General features: G+C 41.3%; 1 protein-coding gene across 1 annotated transcript; it reads left to right on the top strand.

The window, feature by feature from the left end:
* Positions 1–1816: 1816 nt before the first annotated feature.
* Positions 1817–14480, top strand: LOC117424479 (ankyrin and armadillo repeat-containing protein-like). The gene is made up of 11 exons (XM_058992699.1): positions 1817–1870; positions 2751–3831; positions 4920–5098; positions 6313–6531; positions 7092–7229; positions 9154–9398; positions 10712–10868; positions 11158–11305; positions 12172–12291; positions 13240–13307; positions 13563–14480. Exons 2-11 carry the CDS (start codon positions 2771–2773, stop codon positions 13721–13723), a joined length of 2496 nt encoding a protein of 831 aa, XP_058848682.1. The 5' UTR covers positions 1817–1870; positions 2751–2770; the 3' UTR covers positions 13724–14480.
* The last annotated feature ends 173 nt before the right edge of the window (positions 14481–14653 follow it).

Genomic DNA, 14653 nt, shown 5'->3' with positions numbered 1-14653 from the left:
CCTGGGGGAATCATAACTGTCTACACGAGAGCGTTGGGACAGTCAGCGCAGATAGAATTTCACAGATGCGCTTCAAAAACAGAGCTCGACCGAAGTGGAGGTAGTTTCCTTTCCCTCGCATCTCCTCATCCTGGGACGCTCGCTGACTGAGTAATGATGCGCTCTCTTGGTTTATTATTCAAACGTACAGTAACACTGAGTAACCATGGCTCAGAATGACATATTGAGTAACAACCCTGAATTTAAATTGTGAATGTAGTGATTATAAAAAGTATATATAGTTAATGGTAAATGTACCTGTTTGACAATAGGAAAACACCCATCAGATCGCAATTGATTGCACATGTACCAAAATCTGACAGCGTACCACTTTCAATGTGACAATGTGTGTTGCTTTCTGACATTACATGGGTCACGTTTTGGTACGCATACCACATTCTGACGACGGACCTCTGTCTAACACTACACCGGTACTGTTTTGGAAAGGCTTTCAATTTAGGGATATCCCGGTCATGGGGAATACCAGACAGGAAACTACATGTCCGTATCGCAGATGCTTTTAGCCGCTAAGCCAAAGGAAAATGTTGGCTCTGCATCAAAAAAAAGTCTTTCAGCCTGCAATCTGTAAATCCATCCATGCTACTCACTGTTTTGAATACAGGCTAACCTCAAGAGAAAGACGTTAAACTACAATGCAATTAAACCAGATGTCCAAATGATGCTATGCCTTTGATTCTGTTATTTGCGTGCGGTGGTTCAATATAAAAGGGATAATATTACCGTTATCACAGCCTAATACAATTGCGATATATTGTCTGCAGGATATTTCCCCGACACGTTTTTTAATGTTGTTTTTTCTGTATGTGAAATTCAGAGAATTTCTTTAAAAACTGGAGACTTTGAGAATTATTTGAGTGAAATAGAACCCCAATATTATGTATTCCAGATGCTGTATATGAAATATTCCAATGCCCCTAACATTTTTATTCCTGGCGGTGTCCCCTACCCAAGAATATCAAATGTGTTTGTTAGTTCTATCAAAGTTGCGTTCACCCTGCTGTTGTTTCGTGCTGATTTGACCTGTGTAGTTTATTAATATTAGTATTTATTTGATTAATCGTCATGAATAATGGATACATTTGCCTCAGGCAACCAGTTAACAAATAAGGACTGCTAAAGTCTATATCCGCAAACGGAGGGTATTGTGGGAGATGTACCTGCCGTTCTGACATCTCTGCGCAGTAGGAAAAACCATATATAGACATCCCAAATATAATGTATACAGATGACAAGCAACAGAATCAACAATCTTTGTGCAATGTTGCCATCTTCTGGCTACAACTAACAACTACAGGCAAGCCTTGCCAGCAGACAACCTAGCTCCTGTTTCTCCTAGATAACCTAGCTCCTGTTTCTTTTTAAGTAAACATAATATTACATGAACTAATTATTATTATTCATTTATTATTTTCTGTTATCAGTAGAAACATTATAGATCATTGTAAATGCAATTACAAGCACACTAATGTTTTTTTTTCCAATTTCCAATTTATCCCACATGAAATAAAATGAACAGTTGGTCCAGGATGTGAATCTATTTGTGTGAGCACCGCGTACCGTTGTACCTATTTAACTGCTCAAGGTTCAATTGCTGCATTGTTCTGCGTCTGCATGTGTTGTGCCCAGTACCTATTACCTGTGCTGAGAAATGCAACTGCTCGTAGCTGCTGCACCTTTTAACCAGCAGGTGGCTTAACGCTGGGGTTCTGTTAAAGAGAACTTCACACGGCAGCGACAGCAGGCGTTTGTAACCTGTTTAATGGAGTGGATAGTTTTGTAACAGAGAAGACAGAGCCGACGACAGATAACCGTGAGTGTGATTTGTTATATTCAGTTCTATTCAGAGTCAGTACTACAGCAAGAAAAGACAACCATCTACATTACGTGTTTATGACTGTGATTTATTTTATTTTATTTTATTTTAAAAACAGTATGTTAGACATTTGATTAAATAGTACACTTTGTATACGACACAATAACAATGTTAAAGCCGTTACACTAAGAACAAAATGCGTTTGTGTAAACACACACAAGCACACACATTCGAGTCTCATTTAGCTAAGTTATCAATAGTTTTGTTAGCTGTTGACCTTGCAAAGTAACTATTCCACAATTAACGATAAACTGAAGTGGAAAGAATATCTATTGTATTGTTGAAATAGAATTAAAGCCGGAATGTGCCACAATCATTTGCAACATGGCACTAAAATCTAATTATTTACTATTTCATATTTTTAATTTCTCTTCACATAACTTCAGTGGTTTACATTTTAGTTTGTTTACTTTCCCTAAAAGTGGTTTCAGTTTAAAACCTGTTTTCCACTTTGTAAACCAAACAAGACTCGAGCAGAAGGTTAGGAATATAACCTTTCAAACTTTGCTGTAAAAACAAAGGTGGAAGATGGAATATGACAGTGAAGCGAAGAATCCACATAGTTAATATCCACCTGTATACTACAGTATGCAATCTAGTACATTACAGTTTACTTTGGTATACTGTATAGTGTTTTCCCACAGATTTATGTGTGGTTTAATAAGTGCGGGCTGTCATGCTACAGTATTTTCAGTAATGCTAAACAAGGATCACTTTATTTTGAAGAATGTGTAAATTAGACCAAATGCATGTCCTTGGCGTAACTAATTCTCAGATGACTACCAGTGACTACAGGTAACAAAATCTGTCATTACAGGTACATGCTATTCAAGTATCATGGACCAGTATGATGACAAGGGGTGGGCTCCTATCCATCACGCAGCCTATCGGAATTCCTCCAAGTCGGTGGAGCGCTTCGTGACCTCTGGGGCCGAGCAGCTGGAGTTGCCAACCCGGGACAGGCTGAGATCCACGCCGCTGCTCCTCGCCGTCTCCAGCGCAAGCCTGCAGACCACGGAGGTCCTGGTCAGCCTGGGAGCGGACGTTGCTGCCGTCACTACTCTGAGCCATGGGGTGGTGGAGGTCAGTGCTTCCATGCTGCATGTAGACCTCCTGGAGTATTTCATCAGTCTGAAGAACCCCAAGCTGGACGTCTACCAGAGGCTCATCAAATTCCTCGATTCCGACAGCGATGAGGAGGCGACCAGTGCGGGACAAGCGATCGTGGCATTGAGCCGCGGGGGAGAGGGAAAGGAAGCCCACACCTTGCCCTTCATAGAACGTGGCTTGGTTTCCGTGGCCGTCAATGTTCTGAAAAAGAAAAACATCCAGGAAGTGAAGGAGCAGGTCTTAAACATCTTGAACAATGTCTTGGAGGAGCCAGGTGTGAAGGAGCAGATCTTTAACAGTGGGGGTCTCCCTACCTTGACCTCCTTACTCCACAAGGCATCCCAGAGGGTCTTCCTTGGAACGGTATTGGTTATAAAGGAAATTGCTGTGGAAGAGAAATACGCTGAAGCCCTTTCTTCCGCCGGCGTGCTGTCTGCTCTGCTGGAGGTGCTACAGCTGGCCAGCGAGAACATCGCTGAAGGGAAAGAGGAGACCTTTTTTCTCATCCTGGTGGTGGACAGTTTGTGCTCCATGGCCCAGGCCAGTGAGAGCTGCCGGAATGCAATGGGGAAGCAGAAGGGCTTTTTCTCCCCATTGGTGGGTCTGCTTGAAGCAGGGAATCCGAAAAGCCTCCTGATGGCTCTGTGTAAAGCAGTGTCGAGCATGGTGGCGCGCCACCCCAGCAACCAGACCGCCTTTCTCAAGGAAAACGGCGAGGTGCCGCTCGTTCAGCTGCTCAAAGTGAAGAGCAGGGATCTGCAGCTCGGCACTATCCAAGCCATTTACAGGTAGCCATTGACAGCAAGCAAGCCAACGCAGGGGTGGGAGTACATATCATGAAACATCATTGTATTAAACAGTAAATCATCACAGGTGTAAGCTCTGGTGAATACAGGGGATGAGGAAGAACCTGCCTTACTCCCTCAATCTGCTAACATCCTGATAGGGGGTGCAATGGGGACCAACCAATATTTGTTTGTCAGAATTGGCAATCAGTGGCTCAGAAAGTAGAGAAATTATATAAAACGGGGTTTGTGGAAAGGAGCAAATTTGCCCATTTCTCATCGTCATCCTGTGCAGATTTTTAGCATGCTTGCAGGCTACTAAATTTGCCCCCCCCTCCTACACATTAACCTCACAACTCCTGGCAATTCGTGGATCCCACTGTAAACCACGTTCAACAGGTTGAAAAGTGAAGTTAGTTTATTCTATCAGGCCTCCATGTGTGTTTGCTCTCCACTATACTGTATATTTAAACACAGTGGCCGTAAATTAGCCCAGAGCAAATAGTTGCAGGCTATCACCAGCTTCGTTCTTATGGCAACAAGGGTAGGCTACAAGGTAACAGGTCAATACAAAGGGGCATGCTTTATCATACGGGTAACATTAAGAAGTAATGTCAAAGTATGTTCTTGATAACATTCAAAACTGGCTTCATATTAACTGTACTGAAACCTTGCCCAGCTGATTTTAGGATTGGAGCACACAAAAAAATGTAATAGTATAAAAGAAGTTGATGATTTCTGTAGAACAGAATGAGGCTTATTCTGCATGGATTGTACCAGTGGGGTTTATGTCAAAAAGGGTGGGATGTATTGATAAGCTTACTGGATGTAGGGAGCTGGTGGTTCAACAGGTAGCATACTTACCTGTTACTGTTTACTGTAAAAAGTTACAGGTTAACTATATTTATACCTGCCAGTGCCCTCAATGTTTGGTGATGTGTACTGCCTTTCATTTATTTAAGGTCATAGGTACACAGGTATGTTTAGTTTAGTTTATTTATTCACTGGGCATATTTACCATGAAATGTGTGTCTGTCATTGGAAAGTAGTTTCGTATTTTCTGTTAACGGAAGCTCTGTCCCCCCATGCAGCCTGGCGGAAGGGAATGAGCATGCTCAGAAGCGGGTGTTGGTGAGCGGGGGGGTAAAGCCGCTCATGCAGCTCCTGACAAAGAGTCGCACCGTGAGTGTGCAGGAGGTCGTCGCAGAAACGCTGTGGGTACTGGCGGGAGAGGACATAGACAACCAGAGAAGTATGGCCTCACTGATAGGTAAAAATCACCTGGAATCAACAGTTTTATAGTGGCCAAGTAAGCATAACAGCTGTTTTCTATGATTCTGTCAGTCAAGGTCCATTACTGGGGTTTTTCAGTTGACACATTTATTAAGCACTGGTCATATCACATATCTGTGTTACCTGCAGCTATATTATTACCAATAATTATTACCAATAATGATGCTGGGAACACAGGCTTGTATAAAGGGTAAGCCTCACAGAGTTTGCACTATTGTAACCAGCCTGTTTTAGACACTTGTACCAGCAGTTGATTTAGATCTTGTTTTCTCATTAGAGTGTCTGTGATTTGAGATGTAAAGAAATAAAATGCCAGCGGATGTTCTTTAGTGCTGATGTGTTTGTCTGGAGTAGCTGTAAAGCTTTGTCACACAGGCACAATACCCTAAATAATGTCTGCTCTTCAGTTGAAGAAGCTCAGGACTGATTTACACCTCTGGGTCTGGCTCGGGTGCTATTGCCTGAAACAATAGTCTGTGCTCTCCACTCCCCTCACAAAGTGAGAGATTCTTTGAGAACAACTTAACCTTCCCATAAACCTAATATATGGTTCTATTTGTATTCAGCTTGCAGCACTGCAGAGGAGTCTTTTGAATTTTACACAAGTCACCTTAACAGCTGCTTTTTAATTTAGCGTGTTTCACTGGTATAGTATCTGGTTACATTATTTCATGTTTACTGGTTAGCCTTGAGAGCACGCTTAGGTCTACAGCAGAGTAGACCGTATTGACTACTTCCTCACTCCTTCAAACCTGCTTGACGCTGTGTCCCTATATTCAAAAACATGCTAACAGTAATAAAAAAGGTTATCGCTCAGGTTATAGAGCATTTAAATAGCATGGCATATGTATCATATTTTTATTTTGGCAGCTGTGGGTAAAAAAAAATAGTAGCCTTTCTTTCTTTGGTCTCTTTATGGTGGATAGGAATAATTATTTGGTGGTTATAATTATTTGAGGTCCAGGCTGCTCCCCACCGCCAGACCAAAACCAAAACCAGTTCCTATCAAACAATTTGAAGGTCCAGGATACTTTTTCTTTGAAAATATACTTGCCATTGTTTTTTAGACAATGTAATAGCAATTTTGTTTTTCTTAATTGTCATTGTAGAGGCAGCCCTGCTTGTATTAAAGCTGCTTATTGCATAGCAGATCCCCTCACAGTGATCCCTGCCTCTGTCCTGCACCTCCAGGTGTGAGCTTGCTGACGGAGTTTCTATGCTCTCTGTCGGAGCGGCTGCAGTTTAGAGGCCTGGCAGCGATCAGCGTGTTGGCACAGAGCCCGCGGGTCCTGCACAGCGCCATGGTGGCCGCCAGCGTTCCCCAGGTACTCGTCCGCCTGCTGCGCTCCGAGAGGGAGGCAATTGTCCTGGGGGCCGTCAGGGCGCTGCGGCCCATCTGCCTGGGGGTCTGTGAGTATTCACCACTGCACTGCTTTCATACACCCATGCATGCATGATGCACCCCGTTCCTCTACACTGCTCTTCTTACTGGCTTTCTAATATGTACTACACATTAATAAAATGCAATTCATGCGATGCATAGTAAATGTATTGAATGTGCTTTGAAGTGTTTGATTGGAAAACCTGGAATAACTACAGTGTTGTTACCGTGCAGTAAAGTTCCATTTATCGAACCAGTACACATTATGCACACATAACACATAAGCACGCAGCTGTGGACAATAGTAGTTTTCTGCTTCAGACCCAAGGTCAGAGCAGCATGGCACCTTCAGCTTCTATCCTACTGTACCCTATACAGTATAATTCTTTCTCTCTGTCTATTGCTATGTATAAAGCTATATAAAAGCATGGGCCATTCAAAAAAAGTAGTAATTCACTGCTTTGACATCCCAAAGTCATAATTCATTTTTCAGATTTCATTCCTGGCCGTGATTTCATCCCCAACAGTATTCTGAACTGGAGCGGTGTGCCTGGTGTTTTTCAGTAAAGTGTGCCCTGTTCCTTTCCAGGTTACACCCCACATCCTGGGAGCCAGAGGTCGGTGGCCGGCTCACGAGGGATGAACTTCCTGGTGGCTCTCCTGACTCGCTCTCACTCCGAGCTGCTCCGAGGAGAGGTGGCCTGCACTCTCGCCGCTGTTGTGCTGGGTGAGGACTGATCTGATAGATTAGACATTAAACACTGCAGTGCCTTACAAACAAAACCTAACTCCAAACCTCTCTCTTATTATTTTGTACTGCAGCTTATGGCAAACCAAATGGTTGGCAAAATATGGTTGGTGCAGCACAACAGTCCCTTATAAAAGTTTACCACAGTATTTTTGCAATATTCCAATGCTTTTCCCATGGTTATACTTTGAATTTACCATAGTTTATCCTGGTTTGCCATGTTTTTTAATATACTTCAAGATACAGTGCCTCGCTGGTCTTTATAATGTTTGACCTTTCTTTGACTATACGATTACACTATGCTTTGTTGTTGAGGGTGGTCCTAAATTTTGGGCTGGGGAAAAACCATTTTGGGGAATTGATGCCGTCAATGGACTAAGCATGGAGTATTATTCACTAAAGAATAATGTATTAATTAAATCGAAATATTGCTCCACGGTCACACAGTTGATTTCCAGCTAAAAGATGATTTGAATTGACAAATCTATTTTGTGTCTCGGATATCTGTACACTATATGAAATATAAACAAGTATAGTGGTCTGTCTATCTCGTAGTACGTCTTCACCAAACATATATTTGAGTAATAGAATTGCATATGGGTAAATTCAGATATATACTTTATTTTCAGTACATAATCTTTTAAAACCCTTGAGTGTGTGCACTGGTCTTATTTATTAAAGCAACATTCCTGGGGGGAAATATAATGGGAGTGCCTTTTTTATCTCCTAAAGCAGTGATGATGGTTTCATTGTGACTGCAGTGTTTAATGGCTTGGTTACAGGTCAAAACGTATTCAGTGTTCAACACTCATGATGGACAGTCTGTCAGTGACTTTGTTTGCATGCATGTGCCAACATGTTTCAGTTTCTCCTCCTCCAGGTTCCTGTAGCTGTATCTATGGCAGTCTCGGTCTGCTTGTGTGCACATCGTTATTAACTTCCCTTGTAAAAATCTAAGCTTAAATATTTCACCATGAAAATAACCCTCAGCAGAAAATATCCTGGGAATCGTTGATAATCAAGGCTGTTATTGCTTTCCATGAACTCTCACAAATCTTCCCACGCTTTCTAATGTAGGAACCATCTCCCTAGTTACAGAAATGGAAATCTATATATGGTAACTAACTTTGTATTGCAGGCCTTAAATGTAGGACTTTTTAAAGCCATTTTTTATTTAATGTTCTCGATCTTTTCAATTGGTGCCTTATGCACTTCTCCAAATTTTTATAAATTACTTCTATCCTATAGACCTATGGACTTGCATATCCAGCTATATATATATATATATATATATATATATATATATATATATATATATGTTTGGGTTTTTTTTCAGTACATAATCTTTTAAAACCCTTATGAGTGTGTGCACTGGTCTTATTTAGTCCTGGGGGAAAAACAGAATATAATTGGGAAATGAAAGACAGATCAAAAAAAGCTGCATATGAAAAGTTTTTCAGTGTCAACATTTGGTTCAATTTTTAGTTTAAAATCATGATCTGACAACGAATTTCATCTCAGAAACAAAAGGGTCACAGGAGCAAAGGAAAAAATAGTTTCTCTGTAATTCTAATGAAGTGACATTTTTCTCCCTTGTTCAACAATGAATCTTTTAGAAAGGTTAACGGACTACACAGAGCCAAATCCCCAGGGGCTGTTGAAAACAAGAATTTAAAGAAAAGAAAGAAACAGGCAGCAACTGTAAAGGTTACAGTTAGTTTAAACTTTATAAACTTCATTCCTAAAACGATAAAATCTTTAACAAGAGGTCTTTGTGTAAGACCGTAGAATTCCCCGCTCACTCACATGTTGTCTTTCATGAATCCCAGGCCTGGCAGATCTTTTCCATTGTGCTCCACAGGTTTAAAGAGTGCTGATTTATACCCCTTCTTTGCAATGCCAGGCAACAGTGAAACCGCAGCGCTGCTTCGCAGTCACCCAGACTTCAGCTACGGGCATGTCCTACGACTTCTCTACTCCCTTCGGACCGAGGTGCGCCTGCTCGCTGGCATCGCCATAGCGACCTTCGCCTTTAACAGCGTAACCCGGCAGCGGGCGATCGCAGAGTCTGGGGGGGTGCGCTGGCACAACTTTCAGCCCTTCCTGCGCTGTGCCGACCCACACTACCAGCTCAATGCAGCCTTCCAGGTGAGCTAGCTGTAGCCAGGCCTGCACATTTACATTGCACATCACAATGCTGAGTCAATGAATATTCATGATGTTATTGAGAACAGTCAACCAAGGACCCAAGGTGCAGCTTTTCTTAGATACACACCATTGGGATAATCCACACAAATTCAAGCATTTAAGCTCTTCAGTTTTCAACAGGAATAGTAAATTGGTACCAGTAAACAGGATATAGCAAACTGAAGCCTTCTAGGTAGTCGACTGCCTGATTTAGCCATGGCAATTTATTCATAACACCGCCTCCCTTCTCTCCACCATCCCTTTATTCCAAACCCCCTCATCCTCAGCCACTAAGAAGCTAGATCTCATAGCCTTGTAGCAAACTGAAATCTGCTGTAGTGGTGGAGTTGAATGCCAGTAAATTAGCCTGCTAATTAATTATAGACTGCTCTTATTTCTAAGTGATGTGACTATTTGAATACCAGTAGTAATATTTTAGCCGTGCTTGCACCTTGGATCTGAATTCAGTCCTGACACCTTTCACAGAACAACTTTTCATGTTGGGAGGTCATATGGGCATTACTGGTGTTTTGCATTGTATTCTGTGCAACTGAAATCAAATCCCAGCCACAGTTATTGATGTTGATTTGCTAAGAATAACACTGCCTAAGAAAAGTTTCCTATTTTTAGAAACTGCAACGTTTTCTTTTCTTGTAATACAAAACTGTCTGTCATTGTACAAAAAGGGAATACATTGGTAAGGTGTCTTGTTCCAGGCTCAGAGAAACTCAGTCTCTGGTGAATTATTAATGCAAAGATGGAAGTGGCTTTGTTGTTATAAAATCGATAAGGGGCAAAAATCTGTTGTTTCCAACAGATATAGCAAGATATTATTTTGTTGATCAATAATAGGGATGCATTCTGAGGCTTTAAAAGACAGGTCTGCTTAAAAGGGGTCAGTGAAACAGACCCAGGTCAAAGCGGTCAGTGAACCAGACCCAGGTCAAACTAGCCACAAGTTGCTTTAGCTCAAGTTCACACAACTTACTTTCTGAAAGGAAATAGCTGTTTCCAAACTAATGATAATTGTCTGGCTTTTTTGTCCAGCTATGTAATTCCTTCCATGTTTTCTGATGTTAAATCGATTGTAGCTAACAAAATAAGTTGTTAAATCTTACATGTTGTGCAGTTTTGAAAGAAATGTGTTGATGTGATTCATTCTGATTTCATTGTTTCTGAAATACACTTCAGCAGGTTGAGAGGCTGCTTCTTGTATTTCAGTGCATGATGGCACAGCATTGAAATTGATTTACCCTTTTCCTCTTTCTTTTAAGTGTGTGGTTCTGTCTCGAATTATCCCTGACAAGCAACCTGCTTCAGCATGCGCCCTGGCGATTCAAACCATCGTGGGCACCCTGGAACACTCTCAATCCAAACCCATCCTGGCGCTGGCAGCAGACTGCGTGGGGCGCCTGGCACACACACGAGCTGGTGCAGTAAACTGGGAACAGCATTGCTTTAAGAGGAAAATAATTTCGGTTAATCTCATAGTCAAAGCACCACAGGCACAGTATTTGAGCAATTGCAATAAGAGCCACTTAGAATGATTTCAAACATCACAAAAAGGTAGAGGAACAGTACAAAAAAACCTAGGTAATTGTAATTTGAAGCTATTTACTCGTCAGTATTGATTTTAGGTCATTTAAGAATAGGACAACATCACATCTGATCTCAGAGTTGAGTCGAGTCAGCTTGGTTTGTCTGTGTGTTTTGTGTTCAGGAATCCCGGCTGCGATCGTCGCCATCGATACAGTGTCCCTGCTGTGTGGCCTGCTGTCCAGCTCGGGGGAGCAGGTCCAGGGCTCGGCTGCCATCGCTTTGGGGTACCTCAGCTTCAACCACCAGGCTGACCGGCAGCTGCTCAAACGGTCAGCATCTTCCCCACTGCCATACTGCAGCTGCACTTTATACTTATTAAAGGATAAATTACGAGTAAAGATAGTTAAGAAATGAATATGTGAACCGGATTCTGCCAATCATGATGATTTTTAATTGGAATATGTACCTTATTATAGGCAGGTATGTTAAATGCATTGAACAGGGTGTCTGGTACAGCATAACCACAAGCAAGCATTGTAAGGCGTGGTAAAAATAGGTAAAAATGGTAATGCAACTGTGAAATTACCATGCACATTTACATGGTAAAAATCAGCGTGTATCAAATATATCAAAAAAGAGGCAGGGCAGGAGGAGAGAGCGTCTCTTTGCCTTCTCCAAATGAGTTTCAGAAAGAATTCCAAACTGTAGAAAAGACAGCGCTCCACTTGGATCATGTATTTCTTTCCTAAAATCAGGTAACTGTTGCTTTGTGCAGTGATAAAGGGAAGCCTTTTCTTGCAGCATATTTAGTACCGTTTCTAAGACAATACTGCCACCTGCTGAAAAATAGTGTGAAGTGCTCTAATCCTGCAAGAAAAGCTTAATTACCAGAGTATTGGTTATTACTAAAAAGAAAATGTTTGCTCTAATTTCATACATTATTATTATTATTATTATTATTATTATTATTATTATTATTATTATTAAAGATTAGTTACAAAATGTATTTTTTCAAACAGACTGATTTATACTTGCAGTTAAAGAGCAGCTTGCTGGAGATATCAGAGTTATCTCAGCTTATGATGCCTTTTTGTTTGAGATTCCTCATGTGGCTTTAGAACCAGAGGTGTAATTGGCTGAATACAATAAGTAAGGATATAATTGGAACAACGACCTTTGATGTGTGTGTGTGCAGGTGCAGAGAAGAACCTCAGTTAGCCAGGACTCTCCTTTACTACACTCACACACAGAGACTATCCCGCACCTTCCTCGAGGGCTGGAGACACCTGAGAGAGCTGGGGCTGCCTCCTATCAGGTCTGGATCGATGGGCTGCATGGATGAGGCCCTGTTACTTGTACTGAAATACAGTGAATAAAAACACTGACCCCTGCGGTACAAAAGTCATAACAGCCACTGCATTGGCAGAGCAGAGCACTGTATTACCTGTATAATCCAGGAGGGGGTGCTAGAAAGGTTGTTCGTATAATGTGCTTTGAGGCATGGCTGATGCAATACCTAGCCTAACCAAAGCAACAGCCACTTAACAGTGAATAAAATACACGAAGCAGGTGCATGCTGGAAAATGTAAAGGTTTTATTAAATACAGCACAATTTGTTTCTGAGTTGAGCCAGTAGTTAGTTATTTATGTATTTATTTTTAAATTTGACATGGAAATCTATTCATAACAGGCATATACAGAACATTTGTTTTTAGCTATACAAAGGGAAAAACACATACTACATACTGTAAATGACCTGTAAATGAAATATTTGAGCCAAAAAGAGTTTAGCAGAGAATGGTTTCGATCCATTGACCTCTGGGTTATGGGCCCAGCACGCTTCCGCTGCGCCACTCTGCTCCATGCAGAGAAAGGCAGAAATTAGACTTCAACCTGCTGTTGCTGCTCCTCGGAGTATAATCAGCTTCAGATGTCGTCTACTTTAAAAAGGTCACTTACAACAAGCCTATACTGCATGTTTATTTAGACGTGCCTGTATACACTTTAGTTGCTTCTTACCTCTACCATTTGTTTTACCTATTACATAAAAAAATATTTGCCATCAGCTTAAGTTCCTTAACAAAAAAAAATGTTCTGTGTTATGGTCACATTTGTCAGAAAAAGGTCCAATCTATTAAAATGTCAGGGTGTCTTTAAAAGTGGAGGACACATTCAGATGTATTCAACATAAGATAACTCTGGCACAGCTCTGTCTTTTGTGTCTATGAGGTGGAATAATAGCAATACTCTTAATATTTTTCAGAGAAAAAACAACCTTCACGTCTCGCCCAGGGCAGATCAAATATTTTTCAAAATGCATTTCCCCACCAGGTATGTCAATGTAGTTTAATAGCACATTGTTTCAAAATCATTAATCATAATAAAAACACAAATAAGTATGTATAGTTGGATCCATCAATGTTGTATCAGACATACTTCACAAAAAAAGGTCTTGCTCCGTAAGAAATGTTTTTTTCAAGATCAAATGTGTACAAGAGGACCACAAGATAAGTAGAGACGATATGACTAGGAGTGCAATTGATGATGTGATATTTTCTACCCATTTCTCTTCATTCAATGATTCAGGACAGGGGACAGCCTTTCCACACTCAGATGAGCTGCAGCGCAGGACAGGCATCGCAGAGAGCAGCTCAGACGGGCTCTCCCGATCCTCCGCACAGACACACAGCACCTGGACATCTCGACGTCTCTCTCCACTGAGACAGCTCGTCACAGCAGAGAAGTAACAATACTCTCCAGAACACCTGACCATTCAGCTACAGGAAATGGAAAAAAAGACTTCCATTGCATAGCATTTTGAGCTTGTCCTTTTACTGCAAGCTTCATTAGACAACCCTAATAGCACACCCCAATGCTGCTTCCATGAACATAGCCTTCACATCTCTCCAAAGCCAAACATCTCTTTTTTCCCCAAATCTTGTTCCTCCCACTAAATGTAAATGTTAATGACAGCAAGTGTTTTTCATTTTCCTGCTCTTGTAAACATGTTTCTTTGACATCTGTTATTGGTATAAACCTTTCAGAGTTCCTGACATTCCATTTAATTGCCACATCTTTATTTCAAGTGTATTATTTTTCTATTCTTATACCATGGTGTGGCAGAGCAGGGCTCTGCCCTTGTAAATATTGGCAGGGATGGGATTAAATTCTCCTCCCTGCCCAGGTTTATTGTGTCAGGTGGGAATAATTAACAATCAATTAGGACCCAGCCACCTGACATAAAAGGAGGCCTCAGCTCCTCAGCAGAGAGAGGTAGTTGAGGAAGCAAATGTGGGGGTTTTTGGGTAATTTTGCAGTCCAGTGAAGGCAAAGCTCAGCCTGGAAGCCTTATTTCTGTAAGTTTTTACTTTGTGTTTATTGTTTGTGTTTAAGAACCTTTTCATTTGGCCCTCGTGCCTGTTTATTTTGTGTTTTCTATTTAATAAAAGTATTTAGTTTGAACTGCAGTCTGTCTCTGGGCCTCATCCCTTGCGCCATCCTGTCACACACGGCAACGTAGAACAAATGAATGTAATGGATACAGAAACAGAGGACCCTCTTCACAAAACTCATGCGTCCTGTAAAGCTTGCTTTGTATTCATAAACTCACTCATAGCTGTATTTAACATTACCTTTCATAAACCCTTTCACAGCTGTATTTAACATTACCTTTCTTC

Source organism: Acipenser ruthenus, chromosome 19 (genome assembly GCF_902713425.1).
Source record: "Acipenser ruthenus chromosome 19, fAciRut3.2 maternal haplotype, whole genome shotgun sequence".
NCBI classification, from domain to species: Eukaryota; Metazoa; Chordata; class Actinopteri; order Acipenseriformes; family Acipenseridae; genus Acipenser; species Acipenser ruthenus.
This window is presented reverse-complemented; position numbering and strand designations above follow the sequence as displayed.

Bases quoted from the DNA above. Each gene is read 5' to 3' on its own strand.
- LOC117424479 (XM_058992699.1), top strand. From the start codon at position 2,771: ATGGACCAGTATGATGACAAGGGGTGGGCTCCTATCCATCACGCAGCC. The intron at 3,832-4,919 runs GTAGCCATTGAC...CCCCCCATGCAG, and splicing joins ACTATCCAAGCCATTTACAG to CCTGGCGGAAGGGAATGAGC. The intron at 13,308-13,562 runs GTATGTCAATGT...TCAATGATTCAG, and splicing joins AAAATGCATTTCCCCACCAG to GACAGGGGACAGCCTTTCCA.